General features: G+C 56.9%; 1 protein-coding gene across 3 annotated transcripts in view; it reads left to right on the top strand.

Annotated features, from left to right (window-relative positions):
• The window catches only part of USP48 (ubiquitin specific peptidase 48), a 29479-nt gene that overhangs the window by 9871 nt on the left and 2438 nt on the right, over positions 1-17170 (top strand). For 2 of the 3 annotated variants that reach the window (XM_063145171.1, XM_063145172.1), the window contains 13 exons: positions 723-872; positions 1894-2094; positions 3278-3392; positions 3535-3665; positions 3896-3964; positions 6914-7038; positions 8181-8303; positions 9410-9471; positions 9775-9885; positions 10167-10297; positions 13017-13123; positions 15089-15193; positions 16171-16326. In XM_063145171.1, the coding sequence (XP_063001241.1) occupies positions 723-872; positions 1894-2094; positions 3278-3392; positions 3535-3665; positions 3896-3964; positions 6914-7038; positions 8181-8303; positions 9410-9471; positions 9775-9885; positions 10167-10297; positions 13017-13123; positions 15089-15193; positions 16171-16326 (1586 nt within the window). Of the gene's footprint in view, positions 1-722; positions 873-1893; positions 2095-3277; positions 3393-3534; positions 3666-3895; positions 3965-6913; positions 7039-8180; positions 8304-9409; positions 9472-9774; positions 9886-10166; positions 10298-13016; positions 13124-15088; positions 15194-16170; positions 16327-17170 lie in introns of those variants that run through there. The other variant, XM_063145173.1, reaches the window with a different exon arrangement.

Raw genomic sequence — 17170 nt, forward strand, 5'->3', positions numbered from 1 at the left:
CAGCCGCTGGCCCCCTTTAGATGCTCCTCCCGCTCTGGGTGGGTTTGTCTCCCCTTCGTCCGTGCATGGGGAGCGCATGCGCTGGCCTTGGGGCGGAGCTGTCTCCTTGCAGCCAGATCTTCCTCTTTCTCCGTGCCCCAAATTCAGTTGCTGCTCTGGCTGCCGGCGCCAAAAGGCGGAATCCAGGATGCCGGTGGGGAAGGAGTGTGTTTTGTGCCGGGAAGCAATCGTGGATTCATTGATTGAAAAGCTCTGCATGAGCTGAATCCTTTAGGGGAAATCTGCCTCTGATCTATCAGCACACGCGCATAGCTGCTAATGATTTTTAAGTACCAAATGCAGACTGCAATTAACGTGTCTTCAGAGTAGGTTGTTTTTTAAAAAAGCCGGCATCAATGAGGCCATAGGTGTTTCCCTGGGGAGGGAGTTTGAAGCGTCTGGGGCCTCCACCGAGAAAGCCCCGTCCCTAGTAGAAGGCGATCCTTCAGATAACTTAGAGTGAGGAAGGCGTGTGGCGTTGCCTTCTCCCTGGGCCCTTCAGGGGAGGCTTTCCCAACCAGGTGATCGCCAGATTGCAACTCCCATGTTCGCTAGGAGAATGTAGGAGTTGTAGTCCCGTGCATCTGGAGGGCGCTAGGGTGGAGAACGGTTGTTTTAGGGTAAAGGACCTCCCTCTCTTGCGTCCCCCTCTTCTCTAACCCATCCCGCCTCCCTCCGCCCAGCTTTTCTACGAGAACTCGTAGAGCGGGATAACAGCAAGTTTGAGGAGTGGTGCGACGAAATGTCCGACATGCGCAAGCAGAGCGTGGCCCGGGGCAAGATCAAGCACGAGGAGGTGAAGGAGCTCTACCAGGAGTTGCCCGCCAAAGCTGGTCTGTAAGATCTTCCGTTCATAAAACCTCTTGCTGTAGTGCGCCGGGTTTAGCCGCGGGGGCTGTCCGAGGCGAGAGCCGCAGGGCGTGGGTGTGCCTCTGCTCTGCGTAAGCCTCTCTCAGGCGTGGCCCACTCAGGCGGTCAGACTGCAGGCAGGGGAGGCCGGTTGTGAATGCTCCCCGACGTACGAACATCCCTGCAAGCAGAGCGCTAGCTTGCATGATCTGGCCCACCCCCTTGTTCTGCTAGCTTTTTGCCTGCAGGGAACTGTCTTGGGTTCAGGAAAGCAAGCCACCAGCCTCCTTTGCCTCCGTCTCAGCTGACGCAAGGGGGAGTCGGGGGCCAAGGCGGGCGCAGAAGGAGCCTTTGCGTTGCTGTTGGGACGACTGGTAGCGGGGAGGGAGGTGGAGGCCTTCTGCTGATGCGCCAATGGAGGGGGAAGAGGTTCCCGGACACGCGTGGGAGCCTCCCGGCAGAGCTCAGCCTTTCCGGACACGTGTGGGAGCCTCCCGGCAGAGCTCAGCCTTCCCGGACCGGGTCCCCTCCAGGTGGATTGGACTATGTTTGACCCTTAACCGGCAGGGCCGATGGCTGTGCTAGATGGGAATTGTGATCCAGCCCATTTGGAGGGGGACGCTGCTCCAGGTGTGCAAGGCAGCTTTCTGTTCCGCCCCAAATAGCTGGAGGGTCTTGATTTAAACCAGGGCTCCTTCTGAGCGCCAAAGAGCCCTTGCTTGGGGGGTGGGCAGGAGAGGGCTCACTTCCTGAAGGCAGACTTGTTGGCCTGTGAAATGCTCCTTGCTCTTTTATGGTGAGGAAGAGGGTGTTCTGCCGGAGGAAGGGGCTTAAACCCCTTGAACTTGTGGGAGGGGAATGTGCAGATCTGGAATTCCACAGGACAGGGGGAGATGTCTTAGACCGTGCAGGCCAGGGTTGGGTTTTGGCGCGTGAAACGGAGCCGGGGGGCGCTGGCCTGCGGCGCTGATGGCTCCCCCCCCTCCCCCGGCTCTCCCCTCCCAGGCTGCCCCTATGACTTCGTGCCCTTGGAGTGGCTGCAGCAGTGGCTGGAGGAATCGACGCCCCCCAAGCCCATTGACAACTCAGCCTGCTTGTGTCCGCACGGCAGGCTGCACCCGGATAAAATCCCCACCGTCAAGCGGGTCTCCGAGTACGTCGCCGACTATTTCTACAAGCGATACGGAGGGGGGCCCCGGCTGACGGGTGAGTAGAAGAGCGCCTTCCGGAAAGGTCCCCTCCCCATGTCTCTTTACCGCTCCGTTCTCTTTGGGGGTGCCGGACCGCCTCTGGCCGTTGCAGACTCCTCTGCTTAGTGGGAAAGGGCCGACGAATGCCGTTTCCTAGGAAGGGACTGTGGGTGGGTGGGGCGACGTGGAAGCAGCTTTTTGTGTCTGCCCCTTGTCTCTAAGGGAGATGGTTCGGGGTGGAGGGGCAATAAACAGGGCGAGGCAGGGATGAACGTTTCGTGCTCAGGGTGTGGGAGAGCTGCAAAAGAAGAGCCAACTCGGCTCTGTCTCCAGATGCGTTGTACTGCAAGTCCCATATTTCCCAGCCAGCATGGGGGATGCTGGGAGTTGTAGTCCAACCCCTCTGGAAGGCAGCAGGTGGAGAAAGACAGGGCGTCGGGGTGTGAGGCTTGGCAAGGGAGGTGGCTTTCTCCAAGGAGGACCAGAGAGAGGGGGGGGCATTGCCGAAGACGGGTCTGCATCTCCCCTCCCTTCTCCTGCCCCAATTCTTCCTGTGTCGGGCGGAGGCCATTTTCCCAGTACCCCAGAAACGTTTCCTTCCCCAGCGGAGCACCAGAGAAGCCCGCCATTCCGGCGCTTGGGTGTTCGCTTGTGGAGGGGGGGGGGAAGCGTGTTGTTGACACGTGAGCCGGCTCCACGTCCCCTTTCGCGCCTGACGCAGAGGCGTCTGCCAGCCAGCGTTCTCGGAGGTGGCTCTTGCGACGCAAACTGTGAACCGGAGAGGTGCCGTTTTGCGAGTGCTGAGCCTGGAGCCCGGGACTCTCGTGAGGCTCTCTGTGTGTCTGTGAATGGTTTAGGGGAAGCCCTGCCTCGCTCCAGGTGGGAGCCGGCAGGAATGCCTCCTCCCTTAGGGGATGAGGCAGTGGGGAGGGGGACGTCGCTCCGTTTGGGGGCAGGAGAAGGGGCACCTTGTTCCTGCCAGGGGGTAGAACTGAAGAGTCCAATGGAAATTCCCTCCCAAGAGGAAGGGGTAAAAGGGGCGGGGGGGGGGGGCTGTAGGAAACGGGGCCACTGCCTGTAGCTGCCTCCAGTTTGCATCCTGCCCGAGGGCAGAACATGTCGCTGGCCTTGGGCCTCGGTAGCGGCGGCGGCAGCGCTGGTCTTGACGTGGTTCTCCTGTGCCGCTCCCTCCGGCCCAGTGAAGGCGCTCTGCAGGGACTGCGTGGTGGAGCGGTGCCGAGTCCTGCGGCTGAAGAACCAGCTCAATGAGGACTACAAGGCCGTCTCCAACTTGCTGAAAGTGGCCGTCAAGGGGTGAGCGGGGGTCTTCCGGAAGAGCGCAAGGGGCTGGGGCTGGGGGTGGGGGGCCCTCCTCTCGGAGAGAGTGGCTGAAGGGGGAGCCGAGTCAGAGCCTGGCGCTTGAGGGGCCTCGAATGCTCTCCCCCACCCCGCACAGGAACGACGGGTTTTGGGTCGGGAAGTCGTCCTTGAGGAGTTGGCGTCAGCTGGCCTTGGAGCAGCTGGATTACCCAGACGAGGACGGGGACCAAAGCAACGGCAACATGAACGGCGATGCCAAGAGCAAAGGTAGCCCCTCCCCCATCTCCTCCCTCCCTCCCCCCTCCCCCCCCCCATACGTCAACCCCCTTGGAGACTTTTCCCTTCGGATCGTCTCGTTCCGTTCCTGTCCAGCAGCAGCCTCTGCTGTGATAGTGGGGGTGGGAGTGGGGTTGGTTGCCCTGCGTTACCCCGAATCGCGAGGTGTGAGTTGTTTGCCGGACGGCCGTCTCACCTGGCCTCCTCCCTTTGCTCTCCAGATGAATCCGGCACGGAAAAGCGAGAGGAAGAGGAGCTGAAGTTCAACGAGGACATCGTTTGCCCCCACGGTGAGATTGGGGGGGACCAGGAGCGTGTCTCCCGTGAAATTGCTCTTCCATCTTTTGGGTTGCGTTTATATCCCGCCATTCCTCCTCGGGACGTATGTAGTTCTCTTCCTCCCTGCAGCTTTGTCCTCACAGCAACCCTGCGAGGTAGGTATGGCTGAGAGACGGTGGCTTGGGCCAAAGACCCGCCTAGGGTATCATCCCGGTTCCCACAGTGACCAAACAGACACCCCTGAGAAGCCCCCGTGCAGGACAGGCGCTCACTAGACACACACACACACACACACACACCCCGTGCTCTCCCTCCCAGCCCACTGCCTCTGACACGAGAGGCAATATCTAAGCTCATGGCCGAGTGAGGAGTTGAACGCACCGCTCGCCCAACGCTCGAAGCGCTGGCTCTCGTGTGCTCTTGTGGCGAGGGGCCGCCTGGCATCCCCACGTGATGCTCGCTCCGAAATCGTGCCCAGGAGGTGAGTTGGGGGAAGGCCCAGGAGAGATTAGGGCCGCTTGTTCCCAGGAAGCCAGAGAAAACCCTAGAGAAAACCTCTCGGACGGTTCCCCGCTGTGATTAGCCTGTTGCCGCAATAACAGCCAAGAGTCTGCTTACCTGAGGAAGCAGAGGTAGTTCATGGGAGAATAAATGTGTGGATCTTTAAACCGCCTCAAGGCTCTTTGTTGCTTTTGGTGGGTGTGATGCATCACGGCCATTTGTTGGGGGACCCACCTACCTGGGCAGGTCTGACCCAGGCAGCTCCGTCACAACAGAATTGCATTGCGAGGCGAGTCCGAGACGGTTCACTGGCCACGCTCAGTTCTGATGCGTCTCGTTCCACTCTGAAACTGGAAGTTTATTTGTCATGGTACGACCGTTGCGGGGAGAAATAGAATCCCCCGTCAGGCTTTGCAGGCTAACGAGGTGTGGACCGATCTCGTTTCAGCGGATGATTGGCGATCAGCGCAGACCCTGTCTGAATACGACAAGGCCTCATTCTGTCTGCTTTAAAGACTGGTTTCCTAGCTGTCAGGCTGAGAGGGAGAGATTGGGGGGAAATGTGGGCCGTTTCTTCTCCACATACAAAACCCCCAGAGAACAATAAGAAACATTTCCAGTTTTCCTCCCAGCCTTTCCCGAGAAAACCAGAATGTGGGGGCCTGGATTCAGTGCTGCAAACGCGCCCCCCCCCTTTTGTCGCATTGATGCTCCAGCATCCTGGGAAAATCATCACATTTGGCCTGGAGGCTCGGAGCTGTCAAAGAAGCCGACGAAGGCTTGTGTTTCCGTGGGGCTTTGAAATGACCCCTAGATGGCCAAGGTTGATCACGTTCCTCCTGATAGAAGAGAGGACGGCAGAGCAGTTGAGGCTGTTGTGCTGATGGGGAGAAAAGCCAGAAGATTCTCAAGTGGACGAGGACCTTGTCAGCCTATGAGAGCTGGTTGCTTTTCATAGGCAGAGACTCTGGCCGGATTGGGTCAGTTCTGGGTGTTTCGAAGTAAACGGAGTTTACCATTTCGGTTCTTGACTGGAGAGGTTTCATGCCTCTGTGTGTGCGTGCGTGTGCGCGTGTGTTCACGCACACATATTGCTATCACTACTAGCGAATGCGCCAAAGAAGCCGGAGCGTGTATTTCTCTGATCTCGAGCCGTTTCGCGTTCTGAAACCCGATTCCCCCCCCTCTCCCTTCTGTTGCTCCTTGCGCTGTCCCTGGAGCAAGAACACAAGCTAAAACACAGCACGTTCCCCTCCCGTTAATTGTCGCCTGCGTTTTGTAATTGGCCCGTAACCTTAGAGACCGTGCAGAAAGGAGCAGCGTTGAAGCAGCGGGCATCTCCAGATGTTTTGGCTCAGGCGGGCAGGTGACGGGTGGAGGGCGGCGGCTGCCTCAGCCCTGGCTGGCGTCCAGCACCTGCCTGCAAGGCCTTTCCTGAGCCTGAGAGGTGGCGTCGGTTGCTCGCTCACGAGAATGAGAAGGGGCGGGAAGGGATTTGAAGATGCTTTTTGGCAACTGCGCTGGCTGGGGGATGCTGGATGTTGTAGTCCGACACGTCGGGAGGCTGGTTCTAAAGCGTTGCAGGGGCAAGGACCGTCTGGACCGGCACGTGGGCTGCAGCTGTACTGGGCCGCCGGCAAAGATCTTCCCTCGCTCTGCGCCCTGAGGGAGGGAAGGGGGGGGGTCTTCCCACCGCCCCGAGACTTCTGGGCCCATCTCAAGGTGGGACTTTCTTTGATCTGTGCCCAATCTCCCACCATTCGGCTTCATAGGGCAGTGACCCCCTTGGGCTGTGGTATTACGACACAGGGAGAAGAATGTCTCCCTCTCCACCTGGTCCACACCTTGCATGGTTTTATACACCTCTGTCGTCTCTCCCCTCGCATACACTCGTGGAACCGCTGCGCTTCCGTTTTCCCTTGCAATCGGGCAGTCGTCCCACGTCCCTCCACGCGTAGCAGCCGTCGAAAGCGGATCGATTTTGCGGTCCCCTCTGGCCGCTGCTCCTTGTCAGACAGCCGAGACTCCGTGGCCGCTGCTGCCGTGGGGCAGAGTTTAGCCACGGTGGCCTCAAATAGAATCCACGGAAGAACTGATTGGAAGCATCTCTCCTCCTCCACCCCCCCCCCACATTTCAGCGTTCAGAGAAGATCGCGATGGATTCATATTAAAAAGGCGCTTCTCCGTTCAGCGTTGCTTTGCCCTTTCCGTTTGGCAGTTAACTCAGGAGCGTTTAAAAGGGTCAGAGGTGACTTCAGCAGCCCCCCGCTGCGCTCTGGCTGACAGCCCAGGCCTGACGAGGCCGTTGGCACCAGGCCGTTGCCTGTTGTGCCGAGTAGAGTTCCAGCTCTCTATTTTTGTTGCTGGGTGACCGTTTTTTGAGGGGAGCTTTTTTTGTTGTTTTTAACGCTGACGGCAGCCGGAACCCACCCTGCTTCTCTGCTGTTTCCCCCACGCAGGCAGCCTGTGCATCTCGGAGAACGAGCGGAGGGTCATTTCCAGAGAGGCCTGGGAGAAGCTGCAGTGTTACTTCCGCAGCGCCCCGGAGTTCCCAAACAGCCGAGACTCCTGTTCCCAGTGCAAGGTGCCTGGCTCACGATCGCCCGCGGCGGCCCGGGGTCTCTTGCCGCGCACGCCTGCCCCTGGATTCCAAACACGAGGCAGTTCTGCAGGCGGAAAGGGGGGGGAGCAGTGCTGATGTGGTCACGGGTCTGTTTGCAACGCTTGCGTGAGGGGTTTGCTACAGGAACCTTCTCCCAACGGGCAGGGCTTGGCTTCCGCCGCCCCTGCGCTCACCGTGAGGGAGAGGTAAACTTGGAAGCTCAGTCCCTGAGGAGAGTCTAAAAACGCAGGCGTTTGTGAAGATCTGTGTGTGTGTGTGTGTGCTTTAGCACATCCGTGTACGCACAAGCCCCGCTGCCCCCAAAGAGCAGGGGTGCCTCGCCCACCACCCAGTTTATTAGGGTCAGATCGTTGACCCTAATCAACTGGCAAAAGGGTCGTTAGCGTGTTCCACCGTAGCTGGCGATCACGGGAGACGGCGTGAAGAGAGGCAAGAGAGGGACGGGCGGCACGTCCGTAAGCAGCTCCAGGGTTTCCAGGGGGTTCTTTTCCCAGCACCAGGGAGGAACCGTTTCTCTCAGCGCCAACAACCCTGGAGCAGGAGGAGTCCTGATTGCCCAGGCAAGATGAAGCCGCCCTAAATTCCTTTGCCGGATGAGAAGGAGGCGTGTAGGATCCCTTGGAAGTTTCGTTGGCCTCCAGCGACCATGAGGGTCGCAGCTAAACTCGGAGCAGGGGAGTCTGAGGTGGGGGGGGCAATGATGTCAGCGACCCTCAGTTCTGCTAGGGGGAGGAATGGAGGGGGGCAATGAGAGGGAGGAGCTGGAGTTGACCGTCAGCTGCCTTGTGTAGTGGCCACCCCAGGGCGCCAGGAGGCGACTGGGTGTGTCCAGTGGGGAAGGCCTGGAGGGGTGGAGCAGGGAGCGGCTGGATCGGAGCGCTCGGGCACGGCTGGGGTCCTTCTCTAGCCCCGCCCCCACTTTGCGGTCCTTGAGGCCGGTGTTGCGCCCTTGGTTTCTTGCGTTCTGAGAATCGCAGTACGGCTGCCTAGCGGTTCCTCGCTTGACTTAAAAAGCCGGCCCGTCGGTCGGTTGGTTTTTCAAGCAACCAGTAGGGCGGGTGTGACGTGTGTGTGTGTGTGTGTGTGTGTACGCTTTTGTGCAGATTCTGGAACGGGAAGGAGAGGAGAACGAAGCCCTCCACAAGATGATGGCCGGCGAGCAGAAGGCGTCCCTTGCAAACCTCTTCCAGGACAAAAGCCGCCCGTGCCTCAGCGCCTGGCCAGAGGTAGGAAGACCAGGCCGTCTGGGAGGGGGGATCTTAACTAGGCCGCCCCACTCGGCCACCAGCGGAGGAGTTCATTCACCTCCGCTCTGCGCTGTCTCCGCCGTAGGGTGAAGGAGCACGTCTTGTGTGTGCCGAATGGATGCCAAAAGGCTGTAAGCCTGTCCCGACTTACCTGGGAGTAAACCCATTGAATTCAGTGGGTGGTGAGAGAGAGGGGGGGGGGCACCGACGGGCTGCCCTGTGCGCTTCTCTGCAGCCTCAAAAGTATCCAGAAAAGAAGCGAGAGACTCTTCGCGGGGCTCTAGAACAGCAGCAGGCCTGCAACTCCCATGATCCTTTGCCATAGGCTGTGCCGCCTAGGGCTGATGGGAGATGTAGGCCAAGCCACAAGCCTCCCACCCACCCTGATCTTCATGGATGCTGCTTGGCTAGTTCTGCAAATCCCCCTCCTTATTTATTTTATTTTATTTTATTTATTTATTACACTTTTATACCGCCCCCATAGCCAGGGCTCTCTGGGCGGTTTACAGAAATTCTAAAATTGAGGTAAAAACAAGTATACAAAATTTAAAATTCTAAAATGTAGAACATACATACCTAAAGCATTAAAAACCATTAAAAATAAACATGTGGGTGATTAAGATGTGCCACCATATGCCTGGGCAAAGAGGAGAGTCTTAACCTGGCGCCGGAAAGATAGCAGCGTTGGCGCCAGGCGAGCCTCGTCGGGGAGATCGTTCCATAGTCTGGGGGCCACCACCGAAAAGGCCCTGTCCCTCGCTGCCACACTCCGAGCCTCTCTCAGAGTAGGCACCCAGAGGAGGACCTTAGATGTTGAATGTAGTGAGCGTCCCTCCCTAGTAGGACAGCAGCATCAAGAAATGTGATGTTTAATTGCTTGGGAGCAGAAGTGGACCGACAAGACGGGGGAGACGAGCCAGGGTGAAGCCCTGCTCGTGTCCTGGGCCCTGGTTCTACTTTTCCCTGGTGTTCTTTAGCCCTGATTGCATTCAGGCTGTGGCTCTTCAGAAAGCGAGGGATTCCTCCTCTTCCTCCTCCTCCTCCTCTTCAGAGGAGGATGCAAAATCGAACTCTCTCGTTTCCAGGAGGTCGGGGAGCTGTACGTTGTCTCCAGGTTCTTTGTGGAAGAGTGGAGGAAGTTTGTGAGGTAAGCCGCCTTCCGTCCCGCGGCTCTTCCACGCCCCTTTCCCCTCTTTCCCCTCTCTGCCCCGCCCCTTTCCCCTTTCCCCGTCCCTTTCTGGAGATTGAACCCAGGGCCTTCTGCGTGCAACACGGGAGCTCCGCCACGGAGCTACAGCCCTGAGCTGAATTGGCAGACTTCCCTGTTTCTAATTAACGTTCTTTTTCCCTGTCCCAGTCACAATAAAATAAAAATCATCCACCCTGTCTCCAAAACAATGCCTGTCTTCTCTTCTGGACTTCCCTCCCCTAACTCCCCCCTCCCCTCCAGGAGGCCAACGCGGTGCAGCCCCGTCTCCTCGGTAGGGAACCGGGATCTCCTCTGTCCCCACGGCGGCTTGATGTTCACCTTCGCGTCCATGACCAAAGAAGACTCTAAACTGTGAGTTTGCGCTGTCCAGTTAGTGGACTGCCTTTGCCGGTTGTCCGTTTCGGTGGGCTTTTTGCTGCGTCTCCTCCCACTGAGCACGCAGCCTCCCAGGGTGGCATGGGCGGCCTCTGTTGTGGGAACTGGCTCGCTTCCCCTCCAAGGCTTTTGAAGCTCCTCTTCCCTGGAAGGTCCTTGCACCCGCCACCCGTGACGCTGGAGCAGGGCAGGGCAGGGCAGAGGCGAGGCTTCCCCCCCTTTCCACGTCAGGCAGCATGTTCTGCTTCTTTGCACAGTATAGCTCTCATATGGCCCAGCGAATGGGAGAAGATCCAAAAGCTCTTCGTGGTGGACCACGCCATCAGAGTCATCCGGAGGCGGTCCGCCGAGGCCGGCACCGAGAGCCTGCCCTACATCACTGAGCCCGGTGAGCGAGCGCGATCCTTGCCCCGTTCGTCCCTGGCCCTTCCCCTTCTCTCGGCACTGCCAGCTCACGTCTGCTCATTTTGAAAACGCCTGAATCCGTCCCAGCCGCTTGGGCTGCGTGCCAGGGTGGTGCGCAGACGATCGGCTGCGTGTGCAATTATTTTGGGCAGCTGCTGAGCTCCCGAGATGACGTCTGCAGGTCTTTGCGAGAGAATTTCCTCGGCGGGCTTGGAGGCGAAAGTCCTTGGAGGCTCAGCACCCGTTCAGGTCTGTCGTTTGACAAGTGGAATGTATGTCAAAACGTCCGCCGTGCCCTTGGTCAACCTGGGGCCTTCCTCCTCCTCCCATGATCCCCCAGTCAGCCTGCTCCTTTCCAGGATGCTTTTGCTCGTGAGCTAGCCAGCCGTGTCCTCCTCCAGTATACTTGCAAGAGCTCAAGGAAACCGCTTCGCGCTCTCTCCTTCCCCTGGCTTTTCTGCTCCAGCTGACCCTCCGTGGCTCCTGGAGTCCACTGAGCGTGCTTGTTCCACAACGCTCTGTGTGTTCAGGTTTTTAAGGGTTTGCTCCTTCTACAACTTCTTAAAAACACCAGCACGTCTTCCCATCTCGAGGGTCACATAAAAACGACGAGGCCTCTCCCTTTCTTTCTCAGTGCCCCCATTTTGCTGCCTGTTGGCTTGCAGCCACCCAAGATCGCATTCATTCATTTATTTATTTATTTATTGCGATTTTATACCGCCCAATAGCCAAAGCTCTCTGGGCGGTTCACAAAAATTAAAACCATGGAAAGCACAACAAAAACAACCAGTACAAAATACAATATGAAAAAGCACAACCAGGATAAAACCACACAGCAGAAATCGATATAGGTTAAAATACGGAATTAAAAGAGCAGAGTTTAAATTTAAGTTAAACTAGGTGTTAAAATACTGAGAAAATAAAAAGGTCTTCAGCTGGCGACCGAAGGAGTACAGTATAGGTGCCGGGCGGACCTCTCTGGGGAGATCGTTCCACAGCTGGGGTGCCACAGCAGAGAAGGCCCTGCTCCTAGTAGCCACCTGCCTCACTTCCTTTGGCAGGGGCTCACGGAGAAGGACCCCTGAGGATGATCTTAAGGTCCGGGCAGGCATGAGGCGTTCCTTCAAACGGGAATGGGGATTTTGGTACTTTTATAGCTCACTTTTCTATGATGATGCGTCCTCATGGTGGCATACAGATATTATATATCACATACATGTATACAGGTGTGTAAATATAAGCAAGACAGAAGGCCTAACAGAATACGTCCAAAAATATTTTCGGACGTATTCCGTCAGGCCTTCTGTCTTGCTTATATGTTTCCCCTTAAGACTAACTGCATGAAGAATAGAGCCAGAGCTGCCTCCTTGGTTTGCAATTGTGCCACTTTATACTTTTCTGTGTGTTTGTCTGCCTCACTATGTATATATACATATATACACACACACACACACACACTTTCTCTATCTCTCTTTTGTGTTCTGGCTCACACACACACACACACACACACACACACACCACTACACAAGTGGGCCTTGACATACAATAGCGTGGAGCCCTGCTTTTTAGGGTTCTAGTCAGTTATGCCCTCTTCTGGAATACTCCATTCCCTCCCCACAGTTTTCCATTCCTGCCGCCCCGCCTTTCCCTCCCTAAACGGCCAGCCTTCCTTGCTCGCTGAGTCCTCGTTCAGCTCTTTGGCGATTTATTTATATTTTTTTTGTACTTGTGCAAACCTTGGAGCTCCCTTTTCCTGCCCCCCCCCCTTTAAGCCATCTGATCCCCCCCCCCTCGCTGATTCAGCTAGATAAGGATGCAGGCTCGGAAAAGCGGGTGTTATTGGTATATAGAGTAAAATCAAATAGCAAGCTGAGCGGCAGGGCCCAGCAATAAAAGCGGTAGGAAAACAGCAATAAAAGGGCGCCATAAAATGTATCGGCAAACAGCAAATAAATGGCGTCGCCTGCAATGCTCTTAAAGGGGAAAGATTGTCCTCCGGCACAAGACAGGCGTGAGACTGTTTGAAAAGGAAGAAAACACAAACCAGGAGCCAAATGCATTTCCCTGGGCTCCGTAATTTAATGTCGCCGTGGACGCGTATAAGGCGCCGTTATCCTTTTGCACCGGGGATGTAGAAGCTAGGAGCTGAGGGCCAAGTCCGGCCCACCTGGCACCAGGACGCCGCCCTGTATTTCAGTGCAAGACTCCTCCTGCCGGCCTCTTAGCCGGCCATTCAACCTTTTAAGAATAGGGGGGGAACTGCACTAAAGCCACGAAATGGTTGGTGGTTGGGAGAAAGGGGGCAGGGCCACCTGAAGTAATACGGAGGGCTGGACTTGAACTCGGAGCTCAGGTTCCGCCTTGAAGTATCGTTTCAGTGGTTCTAGGGTTTTATTACTACGTTACAGTGTAACCCCCCCTTCCCCTACTTGGTGCCCTCCAGCTGCCCTGGACTACAAACCCCGTTACTCCCAGCCAGCATGGCCAAATGATGGAAGTTGTAGTCCAGCCCTTCCGGAGGGCACCAGGGGTGGGAAGCATGGTGTAAACCATCTTGTAGGTAATCTCTGAAAGATCTCCTGCAAAGTGTTGTTCACCAACGAAAGGCCGATGGCTTGCTCCTGGCTGCTGTTGTCCCATGCGCCGGGCCGCTGCAGAGGCGGACCCCGTTGCCGGAACACCTGCCTTCCTCCTCTTGCCAGAGCTGTGCTCGGACTGCAGGGAGGGCCTCCTGTGCCAGCAACAGAGGGACATGCGGGAGTACGCCCAGGCCACCATCTACGTCCGCAAAGTGGTGGACAACAAAAAGGTAGGCACACTTGCTCTCCTCTCGGGAATCCACGCTGGGCTCTTTACCTTCCCTCCGCCCGCTAGTGGATGCTGTGCTCTGTTGTGTGTGGGGGGAGATACGGCATCAGCCACTGCCTTGCGGTCTTCCAAAGTGGACAGGGAAACTTGGAGAAGGGGCCTTCTTCAGCCGCTGTGGGCTCAGGGCTTGGGGTGTGACATCTCCCATGGCCAACGACGGTGTACCTACGAATGTAGGAAGCGGCCTCCTTCTGCGTCAGGCCCTGGGTCCGTCTAGCCCAGTATTCTGGACTCGGACTGGTGGCAGCAATGGGAGAAATGTTTCCTGCTCTCTCTGGAAATGCCAGGCTCGAATCTGGGCCCATCGGCATGTAAAGCAGGGCCTCCTCTACTGAGCTGCGGCCCCCAAAGAGCAGAACTGGAGGTGGCAGCTATAAGCTGTTGGCTGTCACCCCCTTGTCAGGCTGGTGTGCTTCACAGGGCAGTGGGTTGGGCACTGGGGTGCTGGGCTGGGACCATCGGCACTTGCGTTTCTTATTCCATATCGCTTGCTGACACTGACTAGAAACAAAAGCTCTGACACTGAGCGGAGGCAGCAATGGCTCTCTGGGGTTTCAGGCAGGATTCTTTCTTAGCCCTACCTGGAGATGCCGGGGATCAAACCTGGGACCTTCTGCCTGCAAAGCAGGGGCTCTATCACAGAGCTACAGGCTCTCTCCCCCGAAAGCATAGCCAATCAGTGCAGGCATAACCTATCAGGGATCCTGCATCTCCCTACCTGGAGATGCCAGGGATCGAACCTGGGACCTTCTGCCTGCAAAGCAGGGGCTCTGTCACAGAGCTACAGGCTCTCTCCCCCGAAAGCATAGCCAATCAGTGCAGGCATAACCTATCAGGGATCCTGCATCTCCCTACCTGGAGATGCCAGGGATCGAACCTGAGACCTTCTGCCTGCAAAGCAGGGGCTCTGTCACAGAGCTATGGTCCTTCTCTCCCTGGCTGACATGCGCCTTTGATAGACACGGCAGTTTAATTTATAGGTACTCCTAGTCCATTATGCCGGTGAGGGCTGTGTCCCCTCCCTCTCCCTCTCGCAGCTAAAAGCCTTCCTGGTGCGGCTGCTTCTCCGCTTTTGTCCAAGCCGTGGCTTTTAGAAGATGCTTCTTGAGGGGAGAGTTCATTACGCGACGGCCCGGTTCCTTCTCTGATCTAGAAGCTGCTTCTTAACAGTAATTGTGTATAAAACCAAGAGCGGAGCCTTTGTTTGTTTATCCGAGATGCACTTGAACGGCCGCCTCTCTGGAAGATCACAGGGATGCAGGCAGCCCCGGTTCGTCCCCTGCCTTTGATTTCTGAAACGGTGGCTTTGCCGTGTGTTTGTTTGTTCTTTCCCGCTCCACTTGAAACGCTTGTCCTTGGGCCGGGGAGGGGAGTGGTCGGCGTACAGCAAGCTCAGAGGGTTCTGGGAACTCTGGTCTGCTAAAACAGCTCCGGGAAGGAGCGGCAGAGAAGGCTGCCAGCGGACGGGAGGAGAAAATTGAGGAGCACAGGGCCACTGCTCCTGAAATTGGTGTTTTCCAAAAAGAAAGAATTTTCTTCCCTTAGCCCATGGGTGTGTGTGTTTCCTTCCCACCCTCAGAGGCTTGGACTCTCCCTCCGTGTCACATCCCCTGGCCTGGAGACCAGGGTGGGGAGAGCCGTCCCTTTTCTTCCATCTGTGACCTTATTGTCCATCCCTCACACCACCCAAGAGTCGTTCCCGGCCGTGGTTTTCACAGTCCAGCACAGGCTGCTTTTCATAACCCCGCCGCCCAGCTCCTTACCCCAACCCGGGTTGTTAAGCAGCTGTCCTGTGTTTGAATCCTGACCCAGTCACGGCGAACTCACGCAGTCCTGGGGCTTGGCTGCCTTTTGAGGCCATGGCTCATGGGAGTTCATTTTTCTGTGTCCCGGCCGGCGAATCCAGGTCATGAAGGATGCCGCCCCAGAGCTCAACGTGAGCAGCTCAGAGGCGGAAGAAGAGAGGGAGGAGGCCCGGCTGGAAGGGGAGCAGGACCCGGATTTTAACCAGGTACGCTTGGCCGCCTTTTGGTCTCGAGAGAGGCTACGTCTCCTGGGGCCGAGACCGTGGCTTTTAACTTCGCCTTCTCATCCTGGGTCAATCTCCAAATGCGCCTGGTCGGCCGGACCGGGGGTGGGAAATCTGTGCCCCTGCTGATTATGTTGGGCTCTGAATCCCATCTGCCCCAGCTAGCTTGGCTGATGGCTTAAACAGGAAGTAACGTTCAGCAGCTCTTGGCTCGCTGCGGTTGATCCCCTGGCTACAACCGTTGCTGGTTAGGGGTTATCTGGCCGTGGTTGTTCACGTACTGGCAACTTCCCATCTAGACTACTGCAATGAGCTCTTTACGGGGTGGCCCTTGAAGGCAACACAAGCCTACAGCTAGTGCAGAACGCAGCGGCTCAGTCGCTCTCGAGAACCTATAGAAACCACATGACACCACTTTTTAAAGGGACTGCCCTGGCTGCCGATACGCCTCCGCTCTGACTTCAAGGCGTTAACGAGGGCGTTTAAAACCCCTGAAATGGCTGGGGACCTCAACATTTGAGCCTCTCCCTGTATAAACCCGAGACCTGCCAGGGGGGCTGTCCTCTGGAGCTGTACGTTGCCAGGAGGCGTGGGTGTAGGGCCTTCTCGTCTGTGGCACCCCGGTCACGGAGTTCCCTTCCCCAGCTGGCCCCGGCGTTGCTTACCCAGAGGCTGAGGGTTTATTGACTGGGGTTTAGTTCAGGTGGGCTGGTTTGTGCTAATCACAGTGATTTGATGCTTCGGATGCATCGTAGATAGTTTCATTGGTTGTCTCCCAGCCTGAGATCCTATCGATTATAAGGTGGGTTAGGATTTTTTTAATCGTAGATGAAATCAAGAATAATGGCTCTTAAAAAAGATTTTAAAAGGGGGAGGGAGGGCGCAGGGCTTCTTCTCGCTAGATTAAGAGCTGGTTCCCTGCTTGGGCCGACCTGACGGCACGTCCTTGTTGCTTGCAGGCCAACAGCAACGCGAAACGCCAAAAAGTGTCGCACCCGACCTACATGGTCTACCAAAAGCAGGGGATCCGGCGGAGCACCAGGCACCGGAAGGTCCGTGGGGAGAAGGCGCTCCTTGTCTCTGCCAACCAGACGCTGAAAGATCTGAAGATCCAGGTGAGGAGGCAGGAGTTTGTGCCAGTCGCCCTGCGGTGGCGCGCCTTGCCCCCACCCGTGTAGGGAGACCTCTTGCACCCAGCCCAAGAACGCCGCTAGCAATCCAGCTTGGGGTGGGTGGGGAAAGAACGGGAGGTCGTGTTGATGCCGAGGGAGAGCTGTGCCTCCGAGAGGCTCTTGCCCTGTGTCGTGTGAGGCCTGCTTCATCCGTTTCCCAGGATTCAAAGGGAAGAGTACTTTCAGGAGGAGCAGCCTTTCGACTGGTGGTGGGTCGGGACTGAAGGCAGCAGACGGGGTAGCGATTCAAGTGAGAGAGAACGACCCGGTTCGCACATGGCGACAACCCGTCCGTTAAAAAACCCCAACAGTGGGTTGCCGTGCAGCGCACCCGCCTCTTCTGCTTTTGCAGCACAGCCCCCGATCGTCTCCTCCGTAGGTTGGGCTCCGCGGTGTCTGAACTTGGGCTGCTGGGTGATCTAGGGGCTAAACAACCCGTGGTTTGTTGGGTGACCTGCCGAGCTGTTTGGCCCCTAAACAATGCAGCGCTCTGGGCACACTAATCACGCGGCAGAACCGGCAAAGGAGCCGGCCGTGGCCTGCGCGGTAAAAAGGGGAAGGGGGCTGTAGAGATGACCCCGTCCGTTTTTAAAGCGATGAGCTGTGAATGGGGCCCATTAGCAAACAGGGTTCTTCAGCCAGGGCAGCGCTGAGGAGAAGAAAAACTGAATTGTTGCTGAAATGCTTAGGGGGGGCGTTGAGGTTTTTTAAGCGGCTGCGTGTCTGTGTGTGGCCCTGCTTCTGCACACACACACACGCACACCCATCTCCCCCTGCGCCTTGTCTG

Source organism: Elgaria multicarinata, chromosome 20, assembly GCF_023053635.1.
Source record: "Elgaria multicarinata webbii isolate HBS135686 ecotype San Diego chromosome 20, rElgMul1.1.pri, whole genome shotgun sequence".
NCBI lineage: Eukaryota > Metazoa > Chordata > Lepidosauria > Squamata > Anguidae > Elgaria > Elgaria multicarinata.